At 43.6% G+C, this 27,004-nt stretch overlaps 3 protein-coding genes across 4 annotated transcripts; 2 read left to right on the forward strand and 1 right to left on the reverse strand.

Annotated features, from left to right (window-relative positions):
• The first annotated feature begins 13,471 nt into the window (after window positions 1–13,471).
• On the forward strand, window positions 13,472–17,056 carry wdr45 (WD repeat domain 45). Its single transcript, XM_038964898.1, has 11 exons — window positions 13,472–13,591; window positions 13,821–13,963; window positions 14,088–14,162; window positions 14,247–14,351; window positions 14,671–14,776; window positions 14,943–15,037; window positions 15,127–15,206; window positions 15,438–15,646; window positions 15,739–15,840; window positions 16,353–16,498; window positions 16,699–17,056. The coding sequence occupies exons 2-11, from the start codon at window positions 13,915–13,917 to the stop codon at window positions 16,806–16,808; spliced, it is 1,077 nt and encodes a 358-aa protein (XP_038820826.1). The 5' UTR covers window positions 13,472–13,591; window positions 13,821–13,914; the 3' UTR covers window positions 16,809–17,056.
• Window positions 17,057–17,262: 206 nt separating this feature from the next.
• On the forward strand, window positions 17,263–24,859 carry LOC120021230 (ras-related protein Rab-7a-like). Of its 2 annotated transcripts, none has more exons than XM_038964899.1 (6): window positions 17,263–17,453; window positions 20,175–20,250; window positions 20,504–20,630; window positions 21,319–21,537; window positions 22,874–23,002; window positions 23,276–24,859. In XM_038964899.1, the coding sequence occupies exons 2-6, from the start codon at window positions 20,198–20,200 to the stop codon at window positions 23,363–23,365; spliced, it is 618 nt and encodes a 205-aa protein (XP_038820827.1). In that variant the 5' UTR covers window positions 17,263–17,453; window positions 20,175–20,197; the 3' UTR covers window positions 23,366–24,859. The 2 variants fall into 2 exon arrangements, with proteins under 2 accessions (XP_038820827.1, XP_038820828.1); XM_038964900.1 differs by having other exon boundaries at window positions 20,178–20,250.
• A 615-nt stretch (window positions 24,860–25,474) lies between these two features.
• Window positions 25,475–26,409, reverse strand: LOC120021671 (EKC/KEOPS complex subunit LAGE3). The gene is made up of 3 exons (XM_038965493.1): window positions 26,316–26,409; window positions 26,045–26,173; window positions 25,475–25,876 (listed from the first exon to the last, which is right to left on the reverse strand). Exons 1-3 carry the CDS (start codon window positions 26,363–26,365, stop codon window positions 25,726–25,728), a joined length of 330 nt encoding a protein of 109 aa, XP_038821421.1. The 5' UTR covers window positions 26,366–26,409; the 3' UTR covers window positions 25,475–25,725.
• Between the last annotated feature and the right edge of the window lie 595 nt (window positions 26,410–27,004).

Consider the following 27,004-nt stretch of genomic DNA (forward strand, 5'->3'; position numbering starts at 1 on the left):
TCCCAGCTTATTGTCACGTATGAATGATTGTATATAATGTTTTATCATTAATATATTATGCTCTGAAGTTGTGAAGTAGTTGAGTAGGCGAAGCAGTTTAATGTAGTTTAATGCACGCACACACACGTCTGGAAACCAGGAGGGGAACAGAGATTGGAAAGAGGGGAGGCGGCATGATGGAAAAATATTGTCATTTAAGTGTTGCAGAGACAGTTTGCGTGTGTGTTTTTCTGTGTATAGAGAGGCAGTGTTAGAGAGGGTTAGTGACTCAGTGAGGGCTACCGAGTGGTTGTTATGTGGAATGAGGAGCCGAGGTTTGGCCTTGTTTAGATGCGCTGGCTGAGGCAGGCTGGCGTTTTCTGTCTCTGATTATTTCTGTTTCTCTCTCGCTCCTCTTGTGGACTGCCCTCTCACTCCCTCTTTATAAACGGGTAATTTGATAGCATGATATAATCCAAAATAGTATTATGATGTGATGTAATCTCCCAGTCTCCAACCTACAGCAGGTACCTGTCCCTCCAGTGCAGCTCACCACATGAGTCTACAGCGCCCTCTACAGCATGGCTATGGCAACACACGTGTCACGTGTGCCTATGGCTCTTTTTAGTCCTTTTTCTTTCTCCCCTCTGTGCTTTATTTTGAATGTATTACAGTTTTAATCTGAATGCTGAAAGACTAACGGTGATTCTTGAAGCACTATCTCTGAAACCATTAACACTTGTCCCCAATGCGTTTACCAAGTGTGCCAAACTGAATGCACGATCTCTGCTTTACACTCAGGTTGTCATTTTTAGAACTCACTTTTTGCAAAACTGTAAACACAACTCACTGCTTTACAGTCAGTTTGCAATTTAATAACACACTTCTAGCAAAACTGTAAACATTGGCCTCTACGTTGCTACGCTATTTCGCCACTTGCCTTTCCACATTGACACATGAAAACACTTTTAGATAATGAGTTCACTTACAAATCAGAGCTTGAGAACTATAAATAGGCCACAGGTAAACATTTGGTTTGGACAACAATGGAGGCCAATATTGGAGGGTTGAGAACTAGAGGAGGAGGATGAGGAGATGAAGAAGGAAGAGGAGGAGAAGGAAGAGGTGAAGTAGGACGGGGGTAAAGGAGAGGATGGGGAAGGGGAAGAGGAAGGGGAGTCAGGAACACAATAACTGATTAAATCAAAGCGACTCTGGTTGACCATGTTGTCAACTACGGGATGAGCATGAGGGAGGCTGTGCAATGGGTTCAACCAAATCTGAGCCGCTATACTGTTGCAGGTATCATCCGGATATTTCGAAATGAGAACCGGTAAGTAACTAAGTGCTGTAGTCTTACTGGTACGGTAATATGTACTGTACTTTCACAATGAGAAGGATCTATCACTAAAACCATTCAAATGTTTTCACAGAACTGCAAGAAAACCAGTATCTGGTGGAAGAGGTTGACTGTTCACCCCAGTGCAGGAGACCCACATTGTAAATATGGTCATTGCAAATAACTGCATCAGACCCAGAGAACTGCAGGACCACATAATGGCAGAAAACATCATATTCCAAAACGTCAACAGTCTCTCGGCACGGTCTCATCTACTGAAACGCAATAGAATTAGGATGAAGCAGCTGCGCAGAGACCCTTTCAAAAGAAGCTCAGACCGTGTAAAACAATTGAGATATGAATATGTGCAGGTAAGCTATACTATCCTATCATTGGTGCTGGATCTGGAAGTGTATGGTGCTACATCATATTGACTGGTCCCTGTCTTTTGCTACTGTGCCACATTGTTTTGTCTTGTCTCTTTCAGAGAGTCATGGAGCTAGAAGCAGACGCAGTGCATCATGAGCTAATGTATGTGGACGAGGCAGGTTTCAACCTTGCAAAAAAAGGGGCCGCGGCAGAAATACACTGCTCAAAAAAATAAAGGGAACACTTAAACAACACAATGTAACTCCAAGTCAATCACACTTCTGTGAAATCAAACTGTCCACTTAGGAAGCAACACTGATTGACAATAAATTTCACATGCTGTTGTGCAAATGGAATAGACAAAAGGTGGAAATTATAGGCAATTAGTAAGACACCCCCAAAAAAGGAATGGTTCTGCAGGTGGTGACCACAGACCACTTCTCAGTTCCTATGCTTCCTGGCTGATGTTTTGGTCACTTTTGAATGCTGGCGGTGCTTTCACTCTAGTGGTAGCATGAGACGGAGTCTACAACCCACACAAGTGGCTCAGGTAGTGCAGTTCATCCAGGATGGCACATCAATGTGAGCTGTGGCAAAAAGGTTTGCTGTGTCTGTCAGCGTAGTGTCCAGAGCATGGAGGCCCTACCAGGAGACAGGCCAGTACATCAGGAGACGTGGAGGAGGCCGTAGGAGGGCAACAACCCAGCAGCAGGACCGCTACCTCCGCCTTTGTGCAAGGAGGTGCACTGCCAGAGCCCTGCAAAATGACCTCCAGCAGGCCACAAATGTGCATGTGTCTGCTCAAACGGTCAGAAACAGACTCCATGAGGGTGGTATGAGGGTCCGACGTCCACAGGTGGGGGTTGTGCTTACAGCCCAACACCGTGCAGGACGTTTGGCATTTGCCAGAGAACACCAAGATTGGCAAATTCGCCACTGGCGCCCTGTGCTCTTCACAGATGAAAGCAGGTTCACACTGAGCACATGAGCACATGTGACAGACGTGACAGAGTCTGGAGACGCCGTGGAGAACGTTCTGCTGCCTGCAACATCCTCCAGCATGACCGGTTTGGCGGTGGGTCAGTCATGGTGTGGGGTGGCATTTCTTTGTGGGGCCGCACAGCCCTCCATGTGCTCGCCAGAGGTAGCCTGACTGCCATTAGGTACCGAGATGAGATCCTCAGACCCCTTGTGAGACCATATGCTGACACATGCACATTTGTGGCCTGCTGGAGGTCATTTTGCAGGGCTCTGGCAGTGCACCTCCTTGCACAAAGGCGGAGGTAGCGGTCCTGCTGCTGGGTTGTTGCCCTCCTACGGCCTCCTCCACGTCTCCTGATGTACTGGCCTGTCTCCTGGTAGCGCCTCCATGCTCTGGACACTATACTGACAGACACAGCAAACCTTTTTGCCACAGCTCGCATTGATGTGCCATCCTGGATGAACTGCACTACCTGAGCCACTTGTGTGGGTTGTAGACTCCGTCTCATGCTACCACTAGAGTGAAAGCACCGCCAGCATTCAAAAGTGACCAAAACATCAGCCAGGAAGCATAGGAACTGAGAAGTGGTCTGTGGTCACCACCTGCAGAACCATTCCTTTTTTGGGGGTGTCTTACTAATTGCCTATAATTTCCACCTTTTGTCTATTCCATTTGCACAACAGCATGTGAAATGTATTGTCAATCAGTGTTGCTTCCTAAGTGGACAGTTTGATTTCACAGAAGTGTGATTGACTTGGAGTTACATTGTGTTGTTTAAGTGTTCCCTTTATTTTTTTGAGCAGTGTATAATCGAACACCGTGTCAACGTCCCGGGAGAACGTGGTGGCAACATAACAATGTGTGCGGCTATTAGTCAAAACGGCGTCCTTCACCATCATGCAATCCTAGGCCCATACAACACACCCTTTCTGGACACCCTCCACAACAGATTAATCCCTAATGACCAGGGGCCAGAGCAGCCCAGGTACGTTATCATCTGGGACAATGTTAATTTCCACCGGGCTGCTGTGGTCCGCAATTGGTTCATAGGTCACCCACTTTTTATCGCACTCAATCTCCCCCCCATACTCTCTGTTCTCGAATCCCATTGAAGAATTCTTCTCTGCATGGCGTTGGAAGCTGTATGATCGCCAGCTCCACTAACGCATACCCCTTCTACAGGCAATGGAGGAGGCTTTTGCAAGACATGTATAATGTTTTCCTGGTTTGGTGTAAGGTTTTGTGGTTAGTGTGTAGAGTTTTGTAAAAATAGCCTATATTTTCAAAGATGGTGCCTAAGCAATCAGGAAAAAAAAAAAAATTACCCGCACACTGCTCTTGATAGTATCACTGCTCTTTAATAAGCTTTACGTATCAGCCTCACGGCTTATTAAAGAGCGGTGATACTTTCAAGAGCAGTGTGCAGGTTTCTTTTTTCCCCAATTTTTTTCAGCTGTTACCATGCACTTGCAAAAAAGAGATGTGCGAGGGCCTTTTGAATTTTGACTGTATTAAACTTAAATGTTTTCCTATCGTGTGTTTTGGTTTATTTGTTGTCTACTTGAGTGACTTCCTTTACTTTGAATTGGTTAACCACCTTTTCAGTGTTTGGCTCATTTTGTGAATGAGGGTGTTAATCAGGGACCTGAGCCCCCCCCCCTCCCAACACCTGAGGAGCATTGGGGTTAATGAGCTGTCCCTGAACAAAGGCAGCTCTCAGACAATGTTCAGGAGATTCAAGCCACACCCCACTACATCTGGGGAGAGGGGACCTTCTCAGGATAGAGAGCCGAACTCAGAGTACCAATGGTTTCCAGTATGATGATGTTACTGATGAAGCTTTCTCCACCCTTTCCAGACGTGGTCTGCTACGACAAGACTGCTGAGGCCACGACTACCGCATTGGAACCCTGTGATGCCGAGGGGGCGAACGTTCCATCCCAAACAATTCTGGACTCTAGCGTGTATGTGGTGTGAGTGTGCACGGGCCTGTCCTTGTTCTTTGTTGCTTTACCCCTTTTTTTCCTTTCATAAATAATATTATTTATTATTATTATTATTTATCTCATTTCATATCGCTGATATAAAAACCTGTTTTCATTCTCATAATCAGCACTATGAACACTTGCTGTTCTCTTATTCTCTCCCCCTCCTGAGAGGGTAACACAGCCTCAGACCGGTCGGGGAGAATACAAGAGGAGAACCTGCAAAAGGATACATTAAACTAGATGAGATTCAAACTGACCTGATCCCGGATGGCTGTCTTCTAAATGCATTACCTACAGCTGTTGGAATTGCAAGTACATCTTTCTAAAGTTTCTCTCCTATAATGTGTAAGGAGGTACAGCAGGTAGCCAACAGTATGGCATATTAGCAAAATGGTACAGTAGCTATTTGGCACATTGCAGTGGAGCTGCAGTACATTAATACTAGGCAGAGAGGAGGCAAGCAGTTCATTTACATACCGCCCACCTTATATCCCTCATACTGTGGGCACAGCTAGGGAACAGAAGGGACTGCATACGACACACACTTGGCTGGGTGTATTGTTCCTGAGGCTTTGCTTTGTCATCAAATTAGCTGTAATTACTAGACTGTACAGTATATTCTCACAGATCTAGGCACACTGCCTGCCAATGTTAGTTTCACCTTTTTAATATGGCCACTGCTGCCTGTAGTGCTGTTTATGGGGCTTATTGTAAATACCTCACACACACCACAACAGTCAACTTTTCATTGCCGCATTGGTTGAGAAGGTTTTCAAAAACAAGACAAAACAACAGCAGAGCAATAAAACTAGAATCTCATTTCGATTGGATTCCGTCAATGCCACGACCAGCTCAGTGTGTGTGTGTGTGTGTGTGTGTGTGTGTGTGTGTGTGTGTGTGTGTGTGTGTGTGTGTGTGTGTGTGTGTGTGTGTGTGTGTGTGTGTGTGTGTGTGTGTGTGTGTGTGTGTGTGTGTGTATCTTCAAGTGCATTATGAAAACCTCATATTGAAGCTGTTTTGATTTGATGGCAGCCATAAAGACAGAGGCTTTATGAAACATAGAGATATACAGCAGCGATTTGGCCGTAACTCAGTGATTTGTTAACTTATTAATTCACCATGACTGACCGTGTTGCACTGATGTGGATTTGGTGGAATGATAAGCTATGAAGGCAGAGATTAACAATATCAACTTCGGGACTATGGATGATTCCTCACAAAACTAGAACAAAAAAGGACAATTCTTTTGATTTTCACAAAAAGTAATCTATAGACGGGTCCTTCGGAGGAAGGATTGTTGGAACATTGTTGACATTTTAGTCCTACCCAGACCTTTAAGACTCCATCATGTTTAATCTGTATGTGCTCTGTAGTATTTGGATTTCAATAAACATTTTCTTCCATTAATATATTAGTATTGAAAAATATAAACATGAATATTGAAAATACAATTTTATATTTGGCTAATATTTCTATATACTGGCACAAATGTTCCAACTTCAATAAATTATTCCTGAATTATGCTTTAAGACAACAATCCTTCCTCCAAACGACCCTTCTGTTGATACAATTTTGTGAAAATAAAAAATAACCCTTGTTTCATGAGGAATCACCCATATCTAAGGCTATAGATCCCTGTAGTAGACACTTCTCTAATTCATAAGAGTGTGTAACAAGATCTCAAGCCAGTTCTTCTTCATAATGACGGCCTACACCGGCCAAACCCGGATGACACTGGACCAATTGTGAGACGCCCTATGGGACTCCCAATCACAGCCGGTTGTAAAACAGCCTGGATTCGAACCAGGGTGTCTGTAGTGACACCTCTAGCACCGAGATGCAGTACCTTAGACTGCTGCACCAATTGCGGCTGGTTAGGTTTCGGTAGTAATTCTGAATAGGGTCAAGGTTTCGGATAGGGTTAAAACAAAAAAAACTAAAACTAGTGCCTATCACTAGGCTTGAACACAACACCCTTGGAGCCGCCCCTGTCCACAACACACTAGCAAAACCCAAGCCTGCTTGATGGTAATAGCGCTCACTGTTGCCCCTATCGGCCAGTTTTGAAGGCATCTCCCGACGTCCTGGGTACCTAAACAGACAGCAGATTTAGAAGTGGATCTTGAGCTACCTGACTGGTGTGTGTGTGTGTGTGTCTTTAATCTGTGTGGTCTATTGCTTCCCTTTCTCAGTGGGTCATCATAACAGGAGAGAGTGAGGGAGTGAAGGATAGGAAGGGAACTTCAGGGGACACGTGACTATTCCTTTCCTCCTCCTCCTCTTCTCAGACACCCTGGGAGAATCCCAAATGATTTTGCTCTTTTCCTTTCTGCCGTCCTCTCTTTGCCTCTTTTTGAAAAAGGTCAAAAGGTAATCGAGGAGCGGAGGCGAGGAAACGTAGAAATAAATACTCTTGAAATGAGACTCTCCTTCTCCACTCGCACGTCATCAGACAAATTACGTTTCCAGGGGTTGGAATCACCAAATAAATGTGTAAAGTGACCAAAACAAATGTAGCTAGTTGTGGCAGACAACAGCATATGTTTTAAAATGTGTGCATGCTTTTCTCCATTGAGAAAACAACAGCTGATTCAAAGGGGGTGTGGCATATTTTAAAACACTTCCACGCTACCTGCCGTGAGAATAGTCTTGTGCATGCTTTGTCGAAGTAGGTAATCGGGGAGGGGATCAGACTCTCCTAGAACACTTGACACTCTCCTCGACGACCACTCCGGGTCAAGGAGGAGAGAGGATGGAGGAGAGAGGATGGAGGAGTCGAGGAGAGAACAGACTTTTGCCCAAATCTCCATTTGTCACATGACATGATCAGGCAAGAACTACCTGCACGCATATCTCATTTAACTATTTAACACATATATCTTGGTCATTTTTCACGCGGGGTCCCTCTTCCAGCATTGGGGAACATCCCGCACCCCCACCTGCGCGCACGCGCTGCGTCTATTTCTGTGGGCACAAGGACTGTTCATGACACAAACACCCCTCTTGTTGTTGGACAGACTTCTGTAGATTTAAAATGTATTTCCTGTAATTCTACACATTTTGTCATGGGTTGCAGAGAAAATGGTGCAGTTTTAAACCAAATGTTCTTGCAATTCTATATATTTTGCCATGTCCAATGTGTATCCATGTGATATTTGAGTGACAAAAAATTACAACAATATCTATGGGCTAAAAAAAACGTGAGCTGACATGGGCTAGCTGATCTGGACATGTTATAAATGGCTCTCTACGGTATGCAATGACTAAAATGACAAGAGGAACTGATGATGCACTACCCAATTTCGAAATTGCAGCTTGTGCGATCTATATTAAAACTTTCAAGAGTAACGGCATTGGCCGTGCTGCATTTAAAGGGATACCGTCTCTGCAGAAGTTAGGTCATTCATACCTCTTGCGCTTCGCAGAGCAATACAGAGCTGTTGCGCAGAGCTGTTGTCAAGGAAGTGAGTTTGTGTTTATACCAAATAAAATTTATTTATATAGCCCTTCTTACATCAGCTGATATCTCAAAGTGCTGTACAGAAACCCAGCCTAAAACCCCAAACAGCAAGCAATGCAGGTGTAGAAGCACGGTGGCTAGGAAAAACTCCCTAGAAAGGCCAAAACCTAGGAAGAAACCTAGAGAGGAACCAGGCTATGAGGGGTGGCCAGTCCTCTTCTGGCTGTGCCAGGTGGAGATTATAACAGAACATGGCCAGGACCTCCAGCAACCCACCTATCGTCAACCAAACATGTCATTTCGGAGCTACAGTGCATTCGGAACATATTCCTACCCCTTCCCTTTTTCCAAATGTTGTTACGTTACAGCTTTATTCTAAAAGGTATTAAATACATGTTTTCACCATCAATCTACACACAATACCTCGTAATGACAAAGTAAAAAATTTTTTTTTTTGCAAATGTATGAAAAATAAAAAACAGAAATTACTTATTTACATAAGTATTCAGACCCTTTGCTATGAGACTCGAACTTGAGCTCAGGTACATCCTCTTTCAATTGATCATCCTTGGGATGTTTCAACTTGATTGGAGTCCACTTGTGGTAAATTTAATTGATTGGACATGATTTGGAAAGGCACACACCTGTCTATATAAAGGTCCCACAGTTGACAGTGCATGTCAGAGCAAAAACCAAGCCATGAGGTTGAAGGAATTGTCCGTAGAGCTCCGAGACAGGATTGTGTCAAGGCACAGATCTGGGGAAAAGTACCAAAACATTTTTGCAGAATTGATCGTCCACAAGAACACAGTGGCTTCCACCATTCTTAAATGGAAGAAGTTTGGAACCACCAACACTCTTCCTAGATTTGGCCGCCCGGCCAAACTGAGCAATCAGGGGAGAAAGGCCTTGGTCAGGGAGGTGACCAAGAACACAATGGTTACTGTGACAGAGCTAGAGAATTCCTCTGAGAGAACCTTCCAGAAGGACAACCATCTATGCAGCACTCCACCAATCAGGCCTTTATGGTAGAGTGGCCAGACGGAAGCCACTCCTCAGTAAGGAGGTAAAGTAAAAGGAAGTAAAAGCCACATAAAAGCCTGCTTGTAGCCAAAAAGCACCTAAAGGACTCAGACCATGAGAAACCAGATTCTCTGGTCTGATGAAACACAGATTGAACTCTTTGGCCTGAATGCCAAGCGTCACGTCTGGAGGAAACCTGACACCATCTCTATGGTGAAGCATGGTGGTGGTAGCATCATGCTGTGGGGATGTTTTCCCAGGGACTGGGAGACTAGTCAGGAGTGAGGGAAAGATGAACGGAGCAAAGTACAGAGATATCCTTGATGAAAACCTGCTCTAGAGCACTCAGGACCTCAGACTGGGGGCGAAGGTTCACCTTCCAACAGGACAACGACCCTAAGCACACAGCCAAGACAATGCAGGAGTGGCTTTGGGACTAGTCTCTGAATGTGTTTGAGTGGTTCAGCCAGAGCCTGGACTTGAACCCGATCAAACATCACTGGAATGACATGATAATAACTGTGCAGCGACCCTCCCCATCCAACCTGACAGAGCTTGAGAGGATCTGCAGAGAAGAATGGGAGAAACTCCCCAAATACAGGTGTGCCAAGCTTGTAGCATCATACCCAAGAAGACCCGAGGCTGTTATCCCTGCCAAGGGTGCTTCAACCAATTACTGACTAAAGGGTCTGAATACTTATTTAAAATGTGATATTTTAAGTTTTTTTTTTTTTCTGCAAAAATGTCAACAAATCTGTTTTTGCTTCGTCATTATGGGGTATTGTGTGTAAATTTAATCAATTTTAAAATAAGGCTGTAACGTAACAAAATGTGGAAAAGGTCAAGGAGTGTGAATACTTTCTGAAGGCACTGCAGATTCCATGTCACAATAAGTTTAATTAGGTTGAAACAACATTGATCAATCAGTTTGTGCCCAGTGGGTCCCTCCGGTCCAAAATCGTCTCTGGTTTGATCATCAGGGCAAGACTTGGAAGTCTCCGCCACACCTGTCGCCACAAGTACCTCATCCAGGTCAGTCTAAACTTCAGAGCAGTCACTACTGCCGAACGACTCCATTTCGAAATTCTCAAGGTTCTCAAGAGAGCAATTAGATTCATAAGTAAGTTTACTTGGTTTGTACTCAGGAGACAGTGGTTTGTAGTTAGTGCCATTGTTTCGCCTTTGTGTCGTCACACTTCTGTCAACCTGAGCTTCTTCTTCTTCTTCTATGATATATTGGCGATTGCACATTTTAATGTGCTTCCTGCCACCTACTGTACGAGATGGAAACAGGATTTCCCCCAAGAAACTGAACAAACTACATAAAATAAAATAAATCAAACAACTTTATTGTTAAAAAAATCCCTTCGCCGGCTCAAGGGGAGCTTGGGAGGGTGGGCTGTTTTCCAGCGCCAGTAGCCCTTGCAAGTCTTCAGATGTAAAATCCTTAAGTTCCAAAAACTTTTCTGCCACAGCCCCAATTTTCAGTTTCTTAGACTTCTTTGAGACTTGAGCCGTACAGTTTATAACTGTGGCAATGAATGCCACAAAATCCACCTTTTCAACACACAGGGTATCTTTTGACTGGCAGAAAACATTTACTACAGGCTGTGGTGCTTCCACTATCATATCTTCACTAGCGTCACTTGTTTTCTCAATTCTTTTAATCGCCTTCGCCTCTGAGATTAGATTGGTCACTAACTTTTGCCACCTCAATCTCCTTCACAGGGCACTCCAGGAACTCAGCATTATGATCCCCATCACAATTGCAACACCGTCGTCCTTCTACACACTGTTCTTTAGTATACTCCGTCCTTCTACACACTGTTCATAAGTATGCTCCGTCCTTCTACACACTGTTCATAAGTATGCTCCGTCCTTCTACACACTGTTCTTTAGTATACTCCGTCCTTCTACACACTGTTCATAAGTATGCTCCGTCCTTCTACACACTGTTCATAAGTATGCTCCGTCCTTCTACACACTGTTCTTTAGTATGCTCCGTCCTTCCACACACTGTTCATAAGTATGCTCCGTCCTTCTACACACTGTTCTTTAGTATACTCCGTCCTTCTACACACTGTTCATACGTATGCTCCGTCCTTCTACACACTGTTCATAAGTATGCGCCGTCCTTCTACACACTGTTCTTTAGTATACTCCGTCCTTCTACACACTGTTCATAAGTATGCTCCGTCCTTCTACACACTGTTCATAAGTATGCTCCGTCCTTCTACACACTGTTCTTTAGTATGCTCCGTCCTTCTACACACTGTTCATAAGTAAGCTCCGTCCTTCTACACACTGTTCTTTAGTATACTCCGTCCTTCTACACACTGTTCATAAGTATGCTCCGTCCTTCTACACACTGTTCTTTAGTATGCTCCGTCCTTCTACACACTGTTCATAAGTATGCTCCGTCCTTCTACACACTGTTCATAAGTATGCTCCGTCCTTCTACACACTGTTCATAAGTATGCTCCGTACTTCTACACACTGTTCTTTAGTATGCTCCGTCCTTCTACACACTGTTCATAAGTATGCTCCGTCCTTCTACACACTGTTCATAAGTATGCTCCGTCCTTCTACACACTGTTCTTTAGTATGCTCCGTCCTTCTACACACTGTTCATAAGTATGCTCCGTCCTTCTACACACTGTTCTTTAGTATACTCCGTCCTTCTACACACTGTTCATAAGTATGCTCCGTCCTTCTACACACTGTTCATAAGTATGCTCCGTCCTTCTACACACTGTTCTTTAGTATGCTCCGTCCTTCTACACACTGTTCATAAGTATGCTCCGTCCTTCTACACACTGTTCTTTAGTATACTCCGTCCTTCTACACACTGTTCATAAGTATGCTCCGTCCTTCTACACACTGTTCATAAGTATGCTCCGTCCTTCTACACACTGTTCTTTAGTATACTCCGTCCTTCTACACACTGTTCATAAGTATGCTCCGTCCTTCTACACACTGTTCATAAGTATGCTCCGTCCTTCTACACACTGTTCTTTAGTATGCTCCGTCCTTCTACACACTGTTCTTTAGTATGCTCCGTCCTTCTACACACTGTTCATAAGTATGCTCCGTCCTTCTACACACTGTTCTTTAGTATACTCCGTCCTTCTACACACTGTTCATAAGTATGCTCTGTCCTTCTACACACTGTTCATAAGTATGCTCTGTCCTTCTACACACTGTTCTTTAGTATACTCCGTCCTTCTACACACTGTTCATAAGTATGCTCCGTCCTTCTACACACTGTTCTTTAGTATACTCCGTCCTTCTACACACTGTTCTTTAGTATACTCCGTCCTTCTACACACTGTTCATAAGTATGCTCCGTCCTTCTACACACTGTTCTTTAGTATGCTCCGTCCTTCTACACACTGTTCATAAGTATGCTCCGTCCTTCTACACACTGTTCTTTAGTATACTCCGTCCTTCTACACACTGTTCATAAGTATGCTCCGTCCTTCTACACGCTGTTCTTTAGTATGCTCCGTCCTTCTACACGCTGTTCTTTAGTATGCTCCGTCCTTCTACACACTGTTCATAAGTATGCTCCGTCCTTCTACACACTGTTCATAAGTATGCTCCGTCCTTCTACACACTGTTCTTTAGTATGCTCCGTCCTTCTACACACTGTTCATAAGTATGCTCCGTCCTTCTACACACTGTTCATAAGTATGCTCCGTCCTTCTACACACTGTTCATAAGTATGCTCCATCCTTCTACACACTGTTCTTTAGTATGCTCCGTCCTTCTACACACTGTTCATAAGTATGCTCCGTCCTTCTACACACTGTTCATAAGTATGCTCCGTCCTTCTACACACTGTTCTTTAGTATACTCCGTCCTTCTACACACTGTTCATAAGTATGCTCCGTCCTTCTACACACTGTTCATAAGTATGCTCCGTCCTTCTACACACTGTTCATAAGTATGCTCCGTCCTTCTACACACTGTTCATAAGTATGCTCCGTCCTTCTACACACTGTTCATAAGTATGCTCCGTCCTTCTACACACTGTTCTTTAGTATACTCTGAGCAGACAGGCCTAAGCTGGAGCCTAGTGGCACCTACTATATAAGTCTATGGCTGGCTGGCTGGCTGGCTGGCTGGCTGACACACACACACACACACACACACACACACACACACACACACACACACACACACACACACACACACACACACACACACACACACACACACTTCGGGTTGCAACCATTTATCTACAGTTCTATTTTACTTCAGCACGCTAGGTGGCGGTATAATTCGTTTGTGGCGTGGAGACACGAAGTCAGAAACCGGAAACACGCGACTATCGTCATCTGCAGGAAAAATAACATCAAAACATTTCGTCACTGTGTAGCTTTGTTGGAGACATTTTAACAGTGTCAAGCGCTTTTAATCTTTAACTCGTGTTCTGCCTTCGCTTCATGGTAAGCTTTTAAACTCCATATTCGTTGTTCAATAACATGATACAGCTGTTACGATGAAAAATAACTGCAGCAGATAGAGATAGCCAAATTTGCTTGAGTTCTTCACTGGCTGGGTTTGTTTACCAGGCTAGCGAACTTATTTTCGCTTGGGGAAAAAAACACGTTGACGGTGCCCCTTCTAAACCGTGGTCGGTGATGTTTCCTTTCTCTTTTCTTCTGTTTCAATCAGGGTGCCTAGCCCTGTCCATAAGGCAGAAACAAGCCTGGGTTTTCTTCTAAGCTATATCTACCTGGTAACATCAGCCTAACGTCACTCCTCCAACATGGCCCAACCGAGAGGAGTCAACAGCCTGCAGTTCAACCAGGACCAGAGTAAGACAAAAGTAGCCTACTCTGTGAAGCCAGACAGCGATCTGTAGAGTACATTACTTTTGTCAGTCTTACTCTTGTTTCAGACAGTGTACATTTATCAGTGTACCTCCCCCTCCCTCCCCAGGTTGTTTCTGTTGTGCCATGGAAACCGGTGTCAGGATCTACAATGTGGAGCCTCTTATAGAGAAGGGACACCTTGGTGAGTGGAATTCAGACCTGTGGTATGAGCGAACTGTGTGTTCGCATACTGTGTGTGTGATCATCCTGTGCTTGTGTGTGTCAGACCATGAGCAGGTGGGTAGTGTGGCCCAGTGTTCAATGCTGCATCGCTCCAACCTGCTGGCTGTAGTAGGAGGTGGAGTCAACCCCAAGTTCTCTGAGATCTCAGGTGAGTGGATGAGCGGACCACATATTTTATTGAATTACTGATTAGACTTGATTTTCCAAACTACTAAGGGTGTTGAAGAGCGGAGATAAACTTTACATATGCGCAGATACTCCGTATGACTGTGAGAGCAAATTCCTGCATCGCGCTCATCTCAATGTCAGCAGTGCTGGTCATGGCAATGTCAAATTGCTGGGTCTCAGTTTAAATTGTGGTAGTGACTAGGACTGATTGTATTTAGATTTTAGAACATTTTTGATAATGATTCTTATGTATTGTTTTCATTTAATTCAAAACCGAATGTATTTTTTTAAAATCCTAGTGTTGATCTGGGATGATGCTCGGGAGGGGAGGGACCCCAAGGACAAGCTGGTGCTGGAGTTTACCTTTACCAAGCCTGTTCTGGCCGTACGCATGAGACACGACAAGTGAGTTACTATCTGAACGTTTAGTAACATTCTCCTGAACAAGCCCCAACTTCCCATAGAGCCCCCTGTAGTGTGTTGTTTTACTAACCCTTCTCTCCCTCTGCTTTCTCACACTCCAACCTCTCCCCTCGCTTACTCGCTTTCTCTCTCTCTTTCTCTCTCTCAGGATCATCATTGTGTTAAAGAACAGGATCTATGTCTACAGTTTCCCTGACAACCCTGTGAAACTGTTTGAGTTTGACACCAGAGACAACCCTAAAGGTACAAACACACACACACACATATACGCACACGCACCTGGTTATGTTATCTGATAGACGTGTGGATACTCCCCTCTCTCTCTCTGTCAGGACTGTGTGACCTGTGCCCCAGTCTGGAGAAACAGCTGCTGGTTTTCCCTGGACATAAGTGTGGAAGTCTACAGCTTGTGGTAATTCATCCATTTCATTTAAACGTGTATAGCATGGTACCTTACTAACTATGTTGGTTTATAAGCTGTTCATAAAGCACACCTTCACATGTCATTCCATTGACTGATGGATTCCTAGTGTTGAAGACTATCTGCCCTTTCGAAACTGCTCTGTGTGTGTTGATCATTTTTCACATTACCCATGAGGTCCCAGTCAGTCAGTGTTGAACTCTCTCCCACTATCCGCTCCAGGACCTTTCCAACACCAAGCCTGGCACATCATCCGCCCCCTTTACCATCAACGCCCACCAGAGTGAGATCGCCTGCCTGGCGCTCAACCAGCCTGGCAGCGTCGCGGCCTCGGCCTCCCGCAAGGGCACCCTCATCAGACTTTTTGATACTACCACCAGAGACAAACTAGTGGAGCTACGCAGAGGAACAGACCCTGCTACACTCTACTGGTACTGGGGGGAGAGAGAGGAAGGGGGGGGGAAGGGGAGATGGAAGTGATGCAGAGTGTCTCATCGCTTCTCTTTCTCGCTCTCTCTTCCAGCATCAACTTCAGTCATGACTCTTCGTTCCTGTGTGCCTCCAGTGACAAGGGCACTGTTCACATCTTCGCTCTCAAAGATACTAAACTCAACAGACGCTCAGCGTAAGATGCACGCATGTGTGTGTTTGCGTGTGTTTGAGAGAGAGTTTCGCTCTGTGTTTTTAGCATTCCATTTGAGCTAATATTCCAATCCTTGTACTCCGTGTCATATGCCAATGACAGATGACACGGAATACAAGAAATTGAATTTTAGCTAAAAAGACTGGCAACCAGGCTAGTGTTTGTGCGTACCTCAAATCCAAATTTGACAATTTACTGTTCATGGCTTGTTTATGCCACTATCAGCCCTCTTCCCCTCTCTACAGTAAATTGTCAAATTTGGATTTGAGGTACGCACAAACACTAGCCTGGTTGCCAGTCTTTTTAGCTAAAATTCCACTTCTTGTATTCCATTACATCTGTCATTGGCATATGACACGGAATACAAGAAGTGGAATTTTAGCTAAAAAGACTGGCAACCAGGCTAGTGTTTGTGCGTACCTCAAATCCAAATTTGACAATTTACTGTTCATGGCTTGTTTATGCCACTATCAGCCCTCTTCCCCTCTCTACAGATTGGCTCGTGTGGGGAAGGTGGGCCCAGTGATTGGTCAGTATGTGGACAGCCAGTGGTCATTGGCCAGTTTCACCGTTCCGGCAGAGTGTGCCTGTATCTGTGCGTTTGGGAAGAACACCTCTAAAAACGTCAACTCTGTCATCGGTCAGTCCTCTAAGCAACTAGACAGCAATGTTTCATATCTATCAATCAATATAGTTATCGTCCTACATGTAGCTGGAACATTCATTGTACTGTGGGAATTAACAATATATTTATTTAATTTATACAATGAAGCTGTGTCGTGGAAAATTGTAATAATAGTTTTAAATATGTTTTTTTTTCTGCATTCCTCCCTTTTCTAGCTATCTGTGTTGACGGGACGTTCCATAAATACGTGTTCACCCCTGATGGCAACTGTAACCGAGAAGCCTTTGACGTTTACCTGGACATCTGTGATGATGACGACTTCTAAGAGGATGGAGAGAGGGAAGAAGGAGAGCGGGAGAGAGAGGGAGGGAGGGAGGGAGGGCAGGGGAGAGGAGACCTGGTGATAAAGTGATAATGGTAGGTTGGATCTAGAATCAGACAGAGGTGAAGCAGATGTTGTACAGAACAAAATACAGGTGTCTGAAAAGGTCTGTTTAACACAATTGCCTCGTGTTTTTATTGTAACCAAGTGTATTTAAAAATGTATGAAGATTAAAAACATTTTTAAGATGACTGCTGGCTTGTCTGTGGTCCCTTTTGTTTTAACTGTGGATAAATCAAACCTGTTCAAATGTAGTGTAGTCACTTCCACGACACGCACAGATACAGGGTGCAATTCATATTATAGGAAAATAATAAACAATTGATGCGAATATTTAAAGGGCGTTCATTGGTTTCGACCTGGGGACACGTCAACCCCTCGTGACTGCCATATTGAGCAACAGCGTAACAAAAAGCGGATGTTCTTAGCTAGGACAAGATTTCATCAAGCTAGTTAACGTTAGTTGGTCAGGTTTTTTCACTTTCACTTCTTGAAAAATAGTGAGTGATCCCGGCAAACTGACATCAAGGGACTACGTTGTTAAAAATTGTCCCGGTGCCGTAACATCGTCGCTTGACTATTGAACAGGTAACGTTAACTGGTCCACAATTATTTTTTTTATATTCTTACACTAGCTAGCTCGCTAACGTTAGAACATTGTTTTCTGTGACAGTCCATATAACGTTAGCTAGCTAGCTAGTATTTCGATGATAAATTAGTAAAGTTAGCTAACGATTTGTCGTATATCTGTGTACTTGGTTGGCACCAATCAATATGAGCCGTTAGCCTAGCTGTTTGACAGTTCTTGATAGTCGGCAGTGCAGCGTGACCAGTCAGCAGATGGCTAGGTAGCATACACTGCCTGCTAGCCAGAATAGATTCCGACCCTATTTTTGCTTACACTTGCACTGGGGTCTGACCGTCTTCCTGTTTAGATTAAGACAGCGGAGGCGGTGCGAGATAAGGCTCAGAAAATGTACCTCAATCCAGGGATGAGAAATGCATTAAACTCCGAATTGTCTCATTATCCCAACCATTACACTGAAGATTGAACTACTGATAGTTTTCTCGGAAAACTGTCCTTGTCATCATGCTAGGTAGCAGAAGCCATTTTGAAATGTCAATGTAAGCCAATCAGCTCTTTTGTTGTTAAATGCAACGTGCCATTCCATAATGGCTGCTGTGGCTACTGCTAGTTAGCATGAGGACAAACGGCGTTTATTAAAAACTAGCAGTCTTTCCGGTGTAACAGTTGGAATAATGGGACAATTTGGAGAACGCATTTCTCATCCCTGGATCGAGGTATGTTTTCTGAGCCGTACATTGTGCCCGCTCAGCTGTCTCTAATCAGGAAGTCTGTCTGACCCTAGCCCAATTGTGGACTAAAAGAGGATTACCTTACTCCTTATACTCCAAAGACCATACAATTTCTGCTTTGGCAGCCAAATACTCCATCTAAATGTGAATTAATTCTCAATTGCGGTACGGTTCTGGAAACATATAACCCTCTACTTTCATATCACATCAAAATAATTTCCCAAATGCTAAATATATACTTACTGTACACTGTTTTAACTGGATTTAACACAGTTGCCACCAACAGTATTTTTCAGTGACAACACCTTTGTGGCTTCAGTCTTATATTTAAACACAGGTGTTCGGAGACGCAGATGGCTAATTAGCACAGGTACGCCTCTGTCTTCAGGCTGTTTTCCATAAACAAATGCTGTAAAATGGAAATATGGCTGTATAAGAACCATAACCCTATAGACAGGTTAGTTGTTTAGCAAAAAAACCGACGTGTGTGCAACTATGGGGCAAAACAGACGGTCTTAGATTGACAACATGTAAACCATATTTTGTCTCCAGCGTTTATTGAAAACATAAATACATTTGCACAATGAGCACTTGTTGTTTCTCAAATACCTCGTTACAGTTGTTGGTTAGCTGGCTAGTGAATTTTTGCCATATTAGCATAGGAGTGACATCTGTTAAAACGCCTCAAAACAAGACCTGGTATCAAGAACAAGATAAAACTATCTCAAACGTGCCACCTACGATTCCCCACATAGCAGCTTCTTGCCATTTTGTTTCTCGCTGATGAGAGACATGTTTCATATGTTTTTAACGTTCAGAACGAGCATTGGGGCTCTTAACAAAAATAACCCAGCTAGAAGATACTATCATCAATAGGTGCTAAAGGCAAAGATTTTTTATAACTTACCCAAGATGAACCACCGCCTGTCATTTCCAATATAAGCAAATTCATTATAGTGGGCAGAACAAGCAAGGAGGTGGACAGAGCCAAGCATGAGCTAGCGAGATCCGTTCTAGCATGTATTTGCGTATTTGTTAGGGAATGCCAACTCTGAAGTGTGCGGGTGCAATAACTTAATTTGCCCTTGCACTCCTTCTAAACAACACCATTTTTAAAAACTTTGGCAAAGGGTAAAGTCTACAAAACTTGGTCCAGTCTGTTCGTAATAGATTCTAGTACAGAAAGCTGTATTGAGATCAAATGTTTCATCAATGACAAAATTAGCAGAATGACAGCCAAAATCCACATCTTCTTCCACAGCTGGCAACTGGGCTTCCTCTCATCACTATATTTGGTGATTAGTGGTAATGCTAACCAGATGCTTCAGATTTATTCATCCAGTGAAACATCTGGCTCATTGTTCTCAGTGCTAAAGGTAGTTTACATTTACATTTAAGTCATTTAGCAGACGCTCTTATCCAGAGCGACTTACAAGTACATACATTCATACTTTTTTGTACTAGTTGGCATCTATGAATGAGTTAATCTGACCCCAGTGCAGCTGTAAGCAAGAGTAGGGTCAGAATCTATTCTGGCTACAGTGCCAGACTGGTAACATTAAGGTCACGTTTTTTAGTTATTAGTTACAGTTAATAAGATCACAATTTTAATTAGATTTGAACTCGCTATTCTGTTTAACGGTTTCCAGATGGACAGTCTATTGCATTTCAAGTTAGCTAGCTACATATTTAGCTAGATGGTATGCTAATTTACTAACGGTTTTTAAAGGAAAGGGGTGATGGGTTTGGATTTCTGAACTTAAAATGGTATTAATCATTAGTTATAATAGAGACCTGAGGGGTGCCATACCTAGTCAGTTGTCCAACTGAATGTATTCAACTGAAATGTCTCCCGCATTTAACCCAACTAACAAGTCTGTGTCACGTGTAAATAAGGGTGTTATCACAATTAACCCAAAAGCCGACTGTTTCGTGACAACTGACTTCCCAGTTCCAGATCCAGCTAGTTGACTGTTGTCTGTCTCCTCTCAGAAGAGTAACATCCCCAGGGAAGGATGGCCTCCCGTAAGAAGGTGCTGCTGAAGGTGATCATCCTCGGAGACTCTGGGTGAGTGATCAGAAGATCATCATGGTGTTTACACAACCAGACGTCACTCATTTTGGATATTCCCAACAGACGTGTATTAGTTCTGTAGCACCCTTGCATGTGAGTGTACAACGGCCTCTGTCAAGAAGTCAGGATCTTTCTGGCACATGTAGTTGTGCAGGTCGTCAGTGTTTCGAAGCCCTTCTCTGGCTGTTACCCTCAATCGCTACAGTTCTATATGTGCAGCTAAGTGTGTGTGTGTGTTCCTTCCCAGGGTAGGGAAGACTTCTCTGATGAACCAGTATGTAAATAAGAAGTTCAGTAACCAGTACAAGGCCACTATAGGAGCTGACTTCCTCACCAAGGAGGTGATGGTGGACGACAGGCTGGTCACCATGCAGGTGCGTCTCGTGTGTGTGTGTGTGTGCTGGTATATTTAAGCAATAAGGCATGAGTGGGTGTGGTATATGTCCAATATACCACAGCTATGAGGTGTTCTTAGGCACGACGCAAAGTGGAGTGGCTGGATACAGCCCTTAGCCGTGGTGTTGGTCATGTGCCACAAACCCCCAAGGTTCCTTATTGCTATTATAAACTGGTTAGAAAGTGTAATTACAGAAGTAAAAAGACCGGTTTTGTCATACCCGTGGTATACTGTCTGATATACCATGGCTGTCAGCCAATCAGCATCCAGGGCTTGAACCACCCAGTTTATAATATTAGCCTAGTCATGAGTGCTTACCTCTGCTGGCTTGTCATAGTGTGTTTAAGTCAGAGATTGGGCAACTCATTCTGTGACGAGTCATATGGTTTAATTCTCTCTTTCCCTCTCTTTATTACCTCTTACGCATCTCTCACCCTTTCCCTCTCCCGCTTTCCTCCCTCTCTCCCACCCCCATGTCCTGTAAAGAGTTTTTGTTGCAAGGCACATTTCTGTGAAAACAGACAATTAAATGCTATTTTATCTTAATCGCTGTTTCCCCCCTCTCTCTCCTTTTCTCTCCCTCTGTGTAATCACCTTTAAAAATGATACAACAAAGTACTAAAATGCCAAAAACATGGTAATCGTCGTCTCTTCTCTTCTGTCAGATCTGGGATACGGCGGGGCAGGAGCGGTTCCAGTCTCTGGGCGTGGCGTTCTACCGCGGCGCTGACTGCTGTGTGCTGGTCTACGACGTCACGGCGCCCAACACCTTCAAGACACTGGACAGCTGGAGGGATGAGTTCCTGATCCAGGCCAGCCCCAGAGACCCAGACAACTTCCCCTTTGTGGTGCTAGGCAACAAGATTGACCTCGAGAACAGACAGGTTGGTGTGTCTGTGTCCGTCCATTGGAGAGACAGAACAGGCAGGTGGTGGGGCATAGGCAGTACAGAGTCAGACTTGGTCAAATGTTTGTTGTGATTGCTACATCCCTTAACCTTTTCATGCATGAGTTCCAAATATCTCTAACGGTCACCCTAGCGTGAGGTTTTTTTAATTTATATTTTACATTTATTACATTTTTTATGTGCGTGATGTCAGAATGCACTCAATGTTCCAAAATGTGATTGTTACACAACAGGACCGGTCAAACCAAGGCACTCTGCCTGCTAATTATCTATAGGCTATGTTTTGTCCATTTTAAAGTTATTTTCTAGCAAGTTTTATTTTCGAATAACATTTTGAATTGAGGCGTGTTCTGCCTGCTCATTAATTCACACAGAAGTCGGCCCTTTCACTGTATATCGCGTTGTCGTTTCTACTGTAGCACATCGTATGTATGGAGCATAATGTATTTAACTGTTATTCACATTTTTAAGCACTGGTGACAAATAATGCATTCCTATTCTTGCATAGATTATAATGGACACATAATGTGTGTGTAATACTTTTTGAAGGTTGTACTGATTATAATGAGCTAATGCTAAGCTAATTGCCAGCTATATGTGGCGCCATGTTTGTTGACATGCAATGCATTCTGGTTGTCACGTAAACGTCTGTCAGACCAAAGATGTTATAATAATAAAATGAGGTAAAGAGATGGTTCACTCATCTTTCGAGTAAACTTCCAGAAGTGATGGTAAACGGACGCAACTCATCTTGTAACCTTTTTTGAAAGTGTTTTACGCAATTATTTCTATCACTGGTGAGGTCCCCCGTGATGTGATGAATTGTAAGTAATAATTACTATTAGCTAATTCATATATTACGGTTTCTGTCAGAGGAGAGTTGGCTAAATATGACCGCTTGTGTTGGGTCAATCTTTCCTCAGTTAGCGCTACGACTAATGTAGCCAAACTGTTCCCGTTTTGGATGGGAATTGTGTTGTGCTGTCGCTACTTCTGTGAATGTCTGAACATTGCGTCCAAAAATAAACTGCTCACATTGAGGATATAACGCTGTAAAGAAGAAATGCAAAATGTTTCTGTGAAAGAGACAAAAACTGTGTGGCCAGCTCGAACGCTGACTGTTGCGTCAATCGTAACTGGGCGTTCTAAATAAGTGTTCTAGTTTGAGCGTACGCTGCAGGAACCACTGTAGAATGATTACACCCGTGTGTTCGTACGTGTTAAAAGGATGAGTATATGCCACAGGTAGTTCCATGTAAAATGAGGAAGTATGTATGACACAATGGCGTTAATAATAATCTTATGTTGTGTAGGTGACGACAAAACGTGCCCAGGCCTGGTGTGCCAGTAAGAACAGCATCCCGTACTTTGAGACCAGCGCCAAGGAGGCCATCAACGTAGACCAAGCATTCCAGACCATTGCCCGCAATGCCCTTAAACAGGTACACACAAAAAATATAGACTCAAGCAGCCACAGGTAAACCTGTAGGCAGAGTGCCTCCAGCTGTTCAGAAACCCCCTTTCTCTCCCTGGCTGGGAAACACCTGTTAGACTGGTTCACTGAGGTTGCTGTGGAACTCATGATGTCATAGTAAAAACACTGTGTCATCAATGAAGAATATTTTTTTGGGGGGGTGGGGTAGAATTCTTGTACTTCCGATTTGTGCACACTGTGTTTGTGGCTGTGTGTAATCCCATGCTTTGTGTGTCTGTAGGAGTCTGAGGTGGAGACGTATGACTTCCCAGACCAGATCAAACTGAGAGACGACCGGCCTGCCGCCCCCAGCGACGGCTGCTCCTGCTGAGACCAACCAACCACGGATGGATAGAGGGGACCAGGAAGACATGGGGTGCAGCTCAACACTTCTCCTCGTCTCCTTTACCTCCTCTGCACTGGTGTGAAAGACTGGGACAGGTGAGGCTAATTCGGAGGCCGTCTCCCACACAGCCTTCCCGTGCTCTCACATCAGTGCAGATGAAGGTGAGTCGAGGGGAGATTGAGATGCACCCCATGGAGAGAGCCAGGGGACACACCCCCAGTCAACGTCCCCAGTCCTCTCCCCTCAGTCAGCTACAGAAGACTCCAGATGAGAAAAAAAAAAAGGAAACACTTATTTTTCTTAACTCCCCGTCTCCAGTGGCGACCTGACCGACAGGAAGGAGAGAAAGCCCCTCTTGCACAGCATCACTTTTTAATAAGGTAGAAGAATCCTTGCTACTATGGAAAATACAATCATGATGCTCCTATTATAATTATTTCTAATGATGTTTTCATGTCTTTTGTTCTGGTTTTAATTGTTCCTTTCTATAATACTGAGGTACAGACTGATCATCTGTCTGTTTGTGATCCAGGTAGACATTCTCCTTAACTACAGATCTAGGATCAGATTCCCATTTTCCACAGAACCTAACCTTAACCATTGGAGGGATTAGAAACGGATCCTGTGTCAGTGTTAAGGAGAAATGTGTACCTACTCGACTCGCTCTGTGCCTTTCATCTCATGACAAGTATTACTGTGGCAGATCTCATATATGTATGTATACGTGTTATTTTTCTGCAGTTCTTATGTTGCCAAACTTTGTCAATCCTAGACCTTTTCTTTGACATGTTTCTCGTTGAACCAGTTCTCTTCAATTATTTAGTGTTTTAAACCGTTGTGTAGAGAGTGATAAGCTAACCAGATGCATTGAAAGTAAATCTGCAATTATAATACAAAGGTGTGCACCGAAATTTGGTCAACCCAACAGCAACCCTCTGCAGTATCAGTTCTGTGTTTAGGTTCTGTTCTCCTTTTTGTATTGTATTAAGTTCTGTACATTTCTTGTTTTTTGTTGCCTTATCCATACTACACATTACTATGTCCCTGTACATTGGCTGTAAATTGAGTCCAAAGTCAAACCTAACCTCAAGGCCCCTAATAAATCTAAACATATCTGATTTGTGTAATCAGTATAGTACTACAATAGTTTGTCATATTATTTTACACCACTTGTCAGGTCTAGGAGCCTATCTCGAAGTGTCTAGGGAAAGGAATAGGGTCTAAGTGTTGATTTGGGATGTCCTCTGCCCCAACAGTAGTCCCAGGCCAGACCTTCATTCCACTGTAGCTTACATCTGCCTGTCTACACCATCAACTAGTGTCGCTCTATATTCATGTAACAGAAATGAACATGTTCTTAAACCAATTAACGAGAATCCTTAGTCCTACGTGGTGATTTTTAGCACAACTTCAACTGTCATCTTTTGTTGAATATGCTCTTTCTCCACCGTAAACAAATAAATGTTTACTTTATGGAAACGTGTCAGTTGTCTTTCTTCAGTCATATTATTGGACCTGCAGGGCCCACTGCTCTAAATGGAATTCTAATCTGTGACAATGTTTGCGATGAATTACACTGAATGTACAAAACATTGGGAACAGCTTCCTACTATTGAGTTGAACATTTTGCCCTCAGAGCAGCCTCAATTAGTTGGGGTGTGGACTCTACAAAGTGTGAAGCATTCCACAGGGTTGCTGGCCCATGTTGACTCCAATGCTTCCCACAGTTGTCAAGTTGGTCGGATGTCCTTCGGGTGGTGGACCATTCTTGATACAGAAGCGTGGAAAAACCCAACAGCGTTGCAGTTCTTGACAAACTCAAACCAGTACACCTGGCACCTACTCCCATACCCCATTCAAAGGCACTTATATTTTGTCTTGCCAATTCACCCTCTGAATGGCACACATTCAAAATCCATGTCTCAAGGCTTAGAAATGCTTCTTTAACCGGTCTCCTCCCCTTCATCTACACTGATTGAAGTGGCTTTAACAAGTGACCTCAATAAAGGATCATAGCTTTCATCTGGTTAGTCTCATGGAAAGAGCAAGTGTTCCTATTGTTTTGTGCAATCACACTATCTGATGTAAAACTAATTAATTTTGAAAAATAGAAAGTTTATTCCACAATACAACCAAATTAATACATAGACAAATCTAAAAGAAAGTCTATCCATATGTCACCGAAATAAGGCAATTCCCATGTGTCTAAATAAATAGCACTTGTACTTATATATATATATTCCAGTTTCCTTATTTGAATAGGATGATTGAAATTGGGACACGTGTCCATCTGTACTGGGGATCATTGCAGCTCATCCTGGGTTTCTCTTCTTTCCCTCTGGTCATCATGACATTGTAGAGCAGAAGCTGTGTGTTTGTGTGGTCACAGAGACAGGGGGTCCAAAAGCCTCCATGGTCTCCATCACAAGGGAGAGGTGGTCCATAAACGACCCCACAGAGACACGCAGAATACGGGCCTCATCGGCTCTCCACCTCCTGATGGAAAGAGGGATGGAAGAGACAGGAGATAAAGGAGGAAGACGAGTGGAGGGAGATAGATTCACATGGACGGTCAACTCAACAACCTCGTATACAGTAGTACCACCATACACACTTACACCATTGATACACTTGGTGGTAGTACACGGGAACACAGACACTCACACAGACAGCGTGCTGCCGGACACCGTGAGCTCCTTGCTGATGCCTCCTTTCCGGGGCTCGCGGTCTGGGGAGAGGGACTGGAGCGCGATGGAAGCCTCGCGACTTGATGGGAACGGGACGTCTAGTGCACTGCGGGACTGTCAAGGAAGTTTTCACCCTGTTTCATGCTAAATTATCAAAATATGCATACAATATTAAAGAGGCAATTTACGACCAAGCGTTAATGTCAATAACCGTTATATTGACGTCTTATGTGGAGTACATAGGATACAATTCCAATTTGCCTTGCTTGTGATTGTTTTCCGTGCAGGGCGCCGCCATGATGGTTTTTCTTCTAAGTAAATCTAGATGTTGGCGACCGCAGATTCGCCTGAATGCAACAAATATAGATTTACAATCTGATGTGGAGATTCGCCACGGTTGATGAATAAAGTTGTTTTTACATATACAAAAAGATGTAACGTGGGTTTGTCTACATAAAAAAGTTTTTAAAAGTTGTTAACAATCTTATTAGCAATAGACCTATTCAACATATTGAGCTTGACACATCTCAGGCAAAACATGTGAACCCAATATGGATGTTGATAAGGATATTATTTAATTGATGTAAACTAATCACCCATACATTTATGTAAAAATATATCTACATTTGTATGCCAATGGACGCGCGCACACCGCTCCGCGTATGGCTATATTGGATACTCTAGAAATTGTCATTTGAGCGATCGGTTCTTCACTCGAGCGCAATCGACAAAGGGCGAGAATGTGTCTGGTTGGTATGTCTATCTTCATGATCTGAAGTGTCTTTATACACCTTTAAAACTTTCGTTTTAATTAACATTCGTCGCAGTCTCATTTCGATTAGCCTATCCTGTTTGCTTTTCACATCAGCTATAAATCAATTTACACATGATGAGATTGGAGATCGGCACATAACTGTGAATGCAACATTAGCAGTCG

This window comes from Salvelinus namaycush, chromosome 26 (assembly GCF_016432855.1).
Source record: "Salvelinus namaycush isolate Seneca chromosome 26, SaNama_1.0, whole genome shotgun sequence".
NCBI lineage: Eukaryota > Metazoa > Chordata > Actinopteri > Salmoniformes > Salmonidae > Salvelinus > Salvelinus namaycush.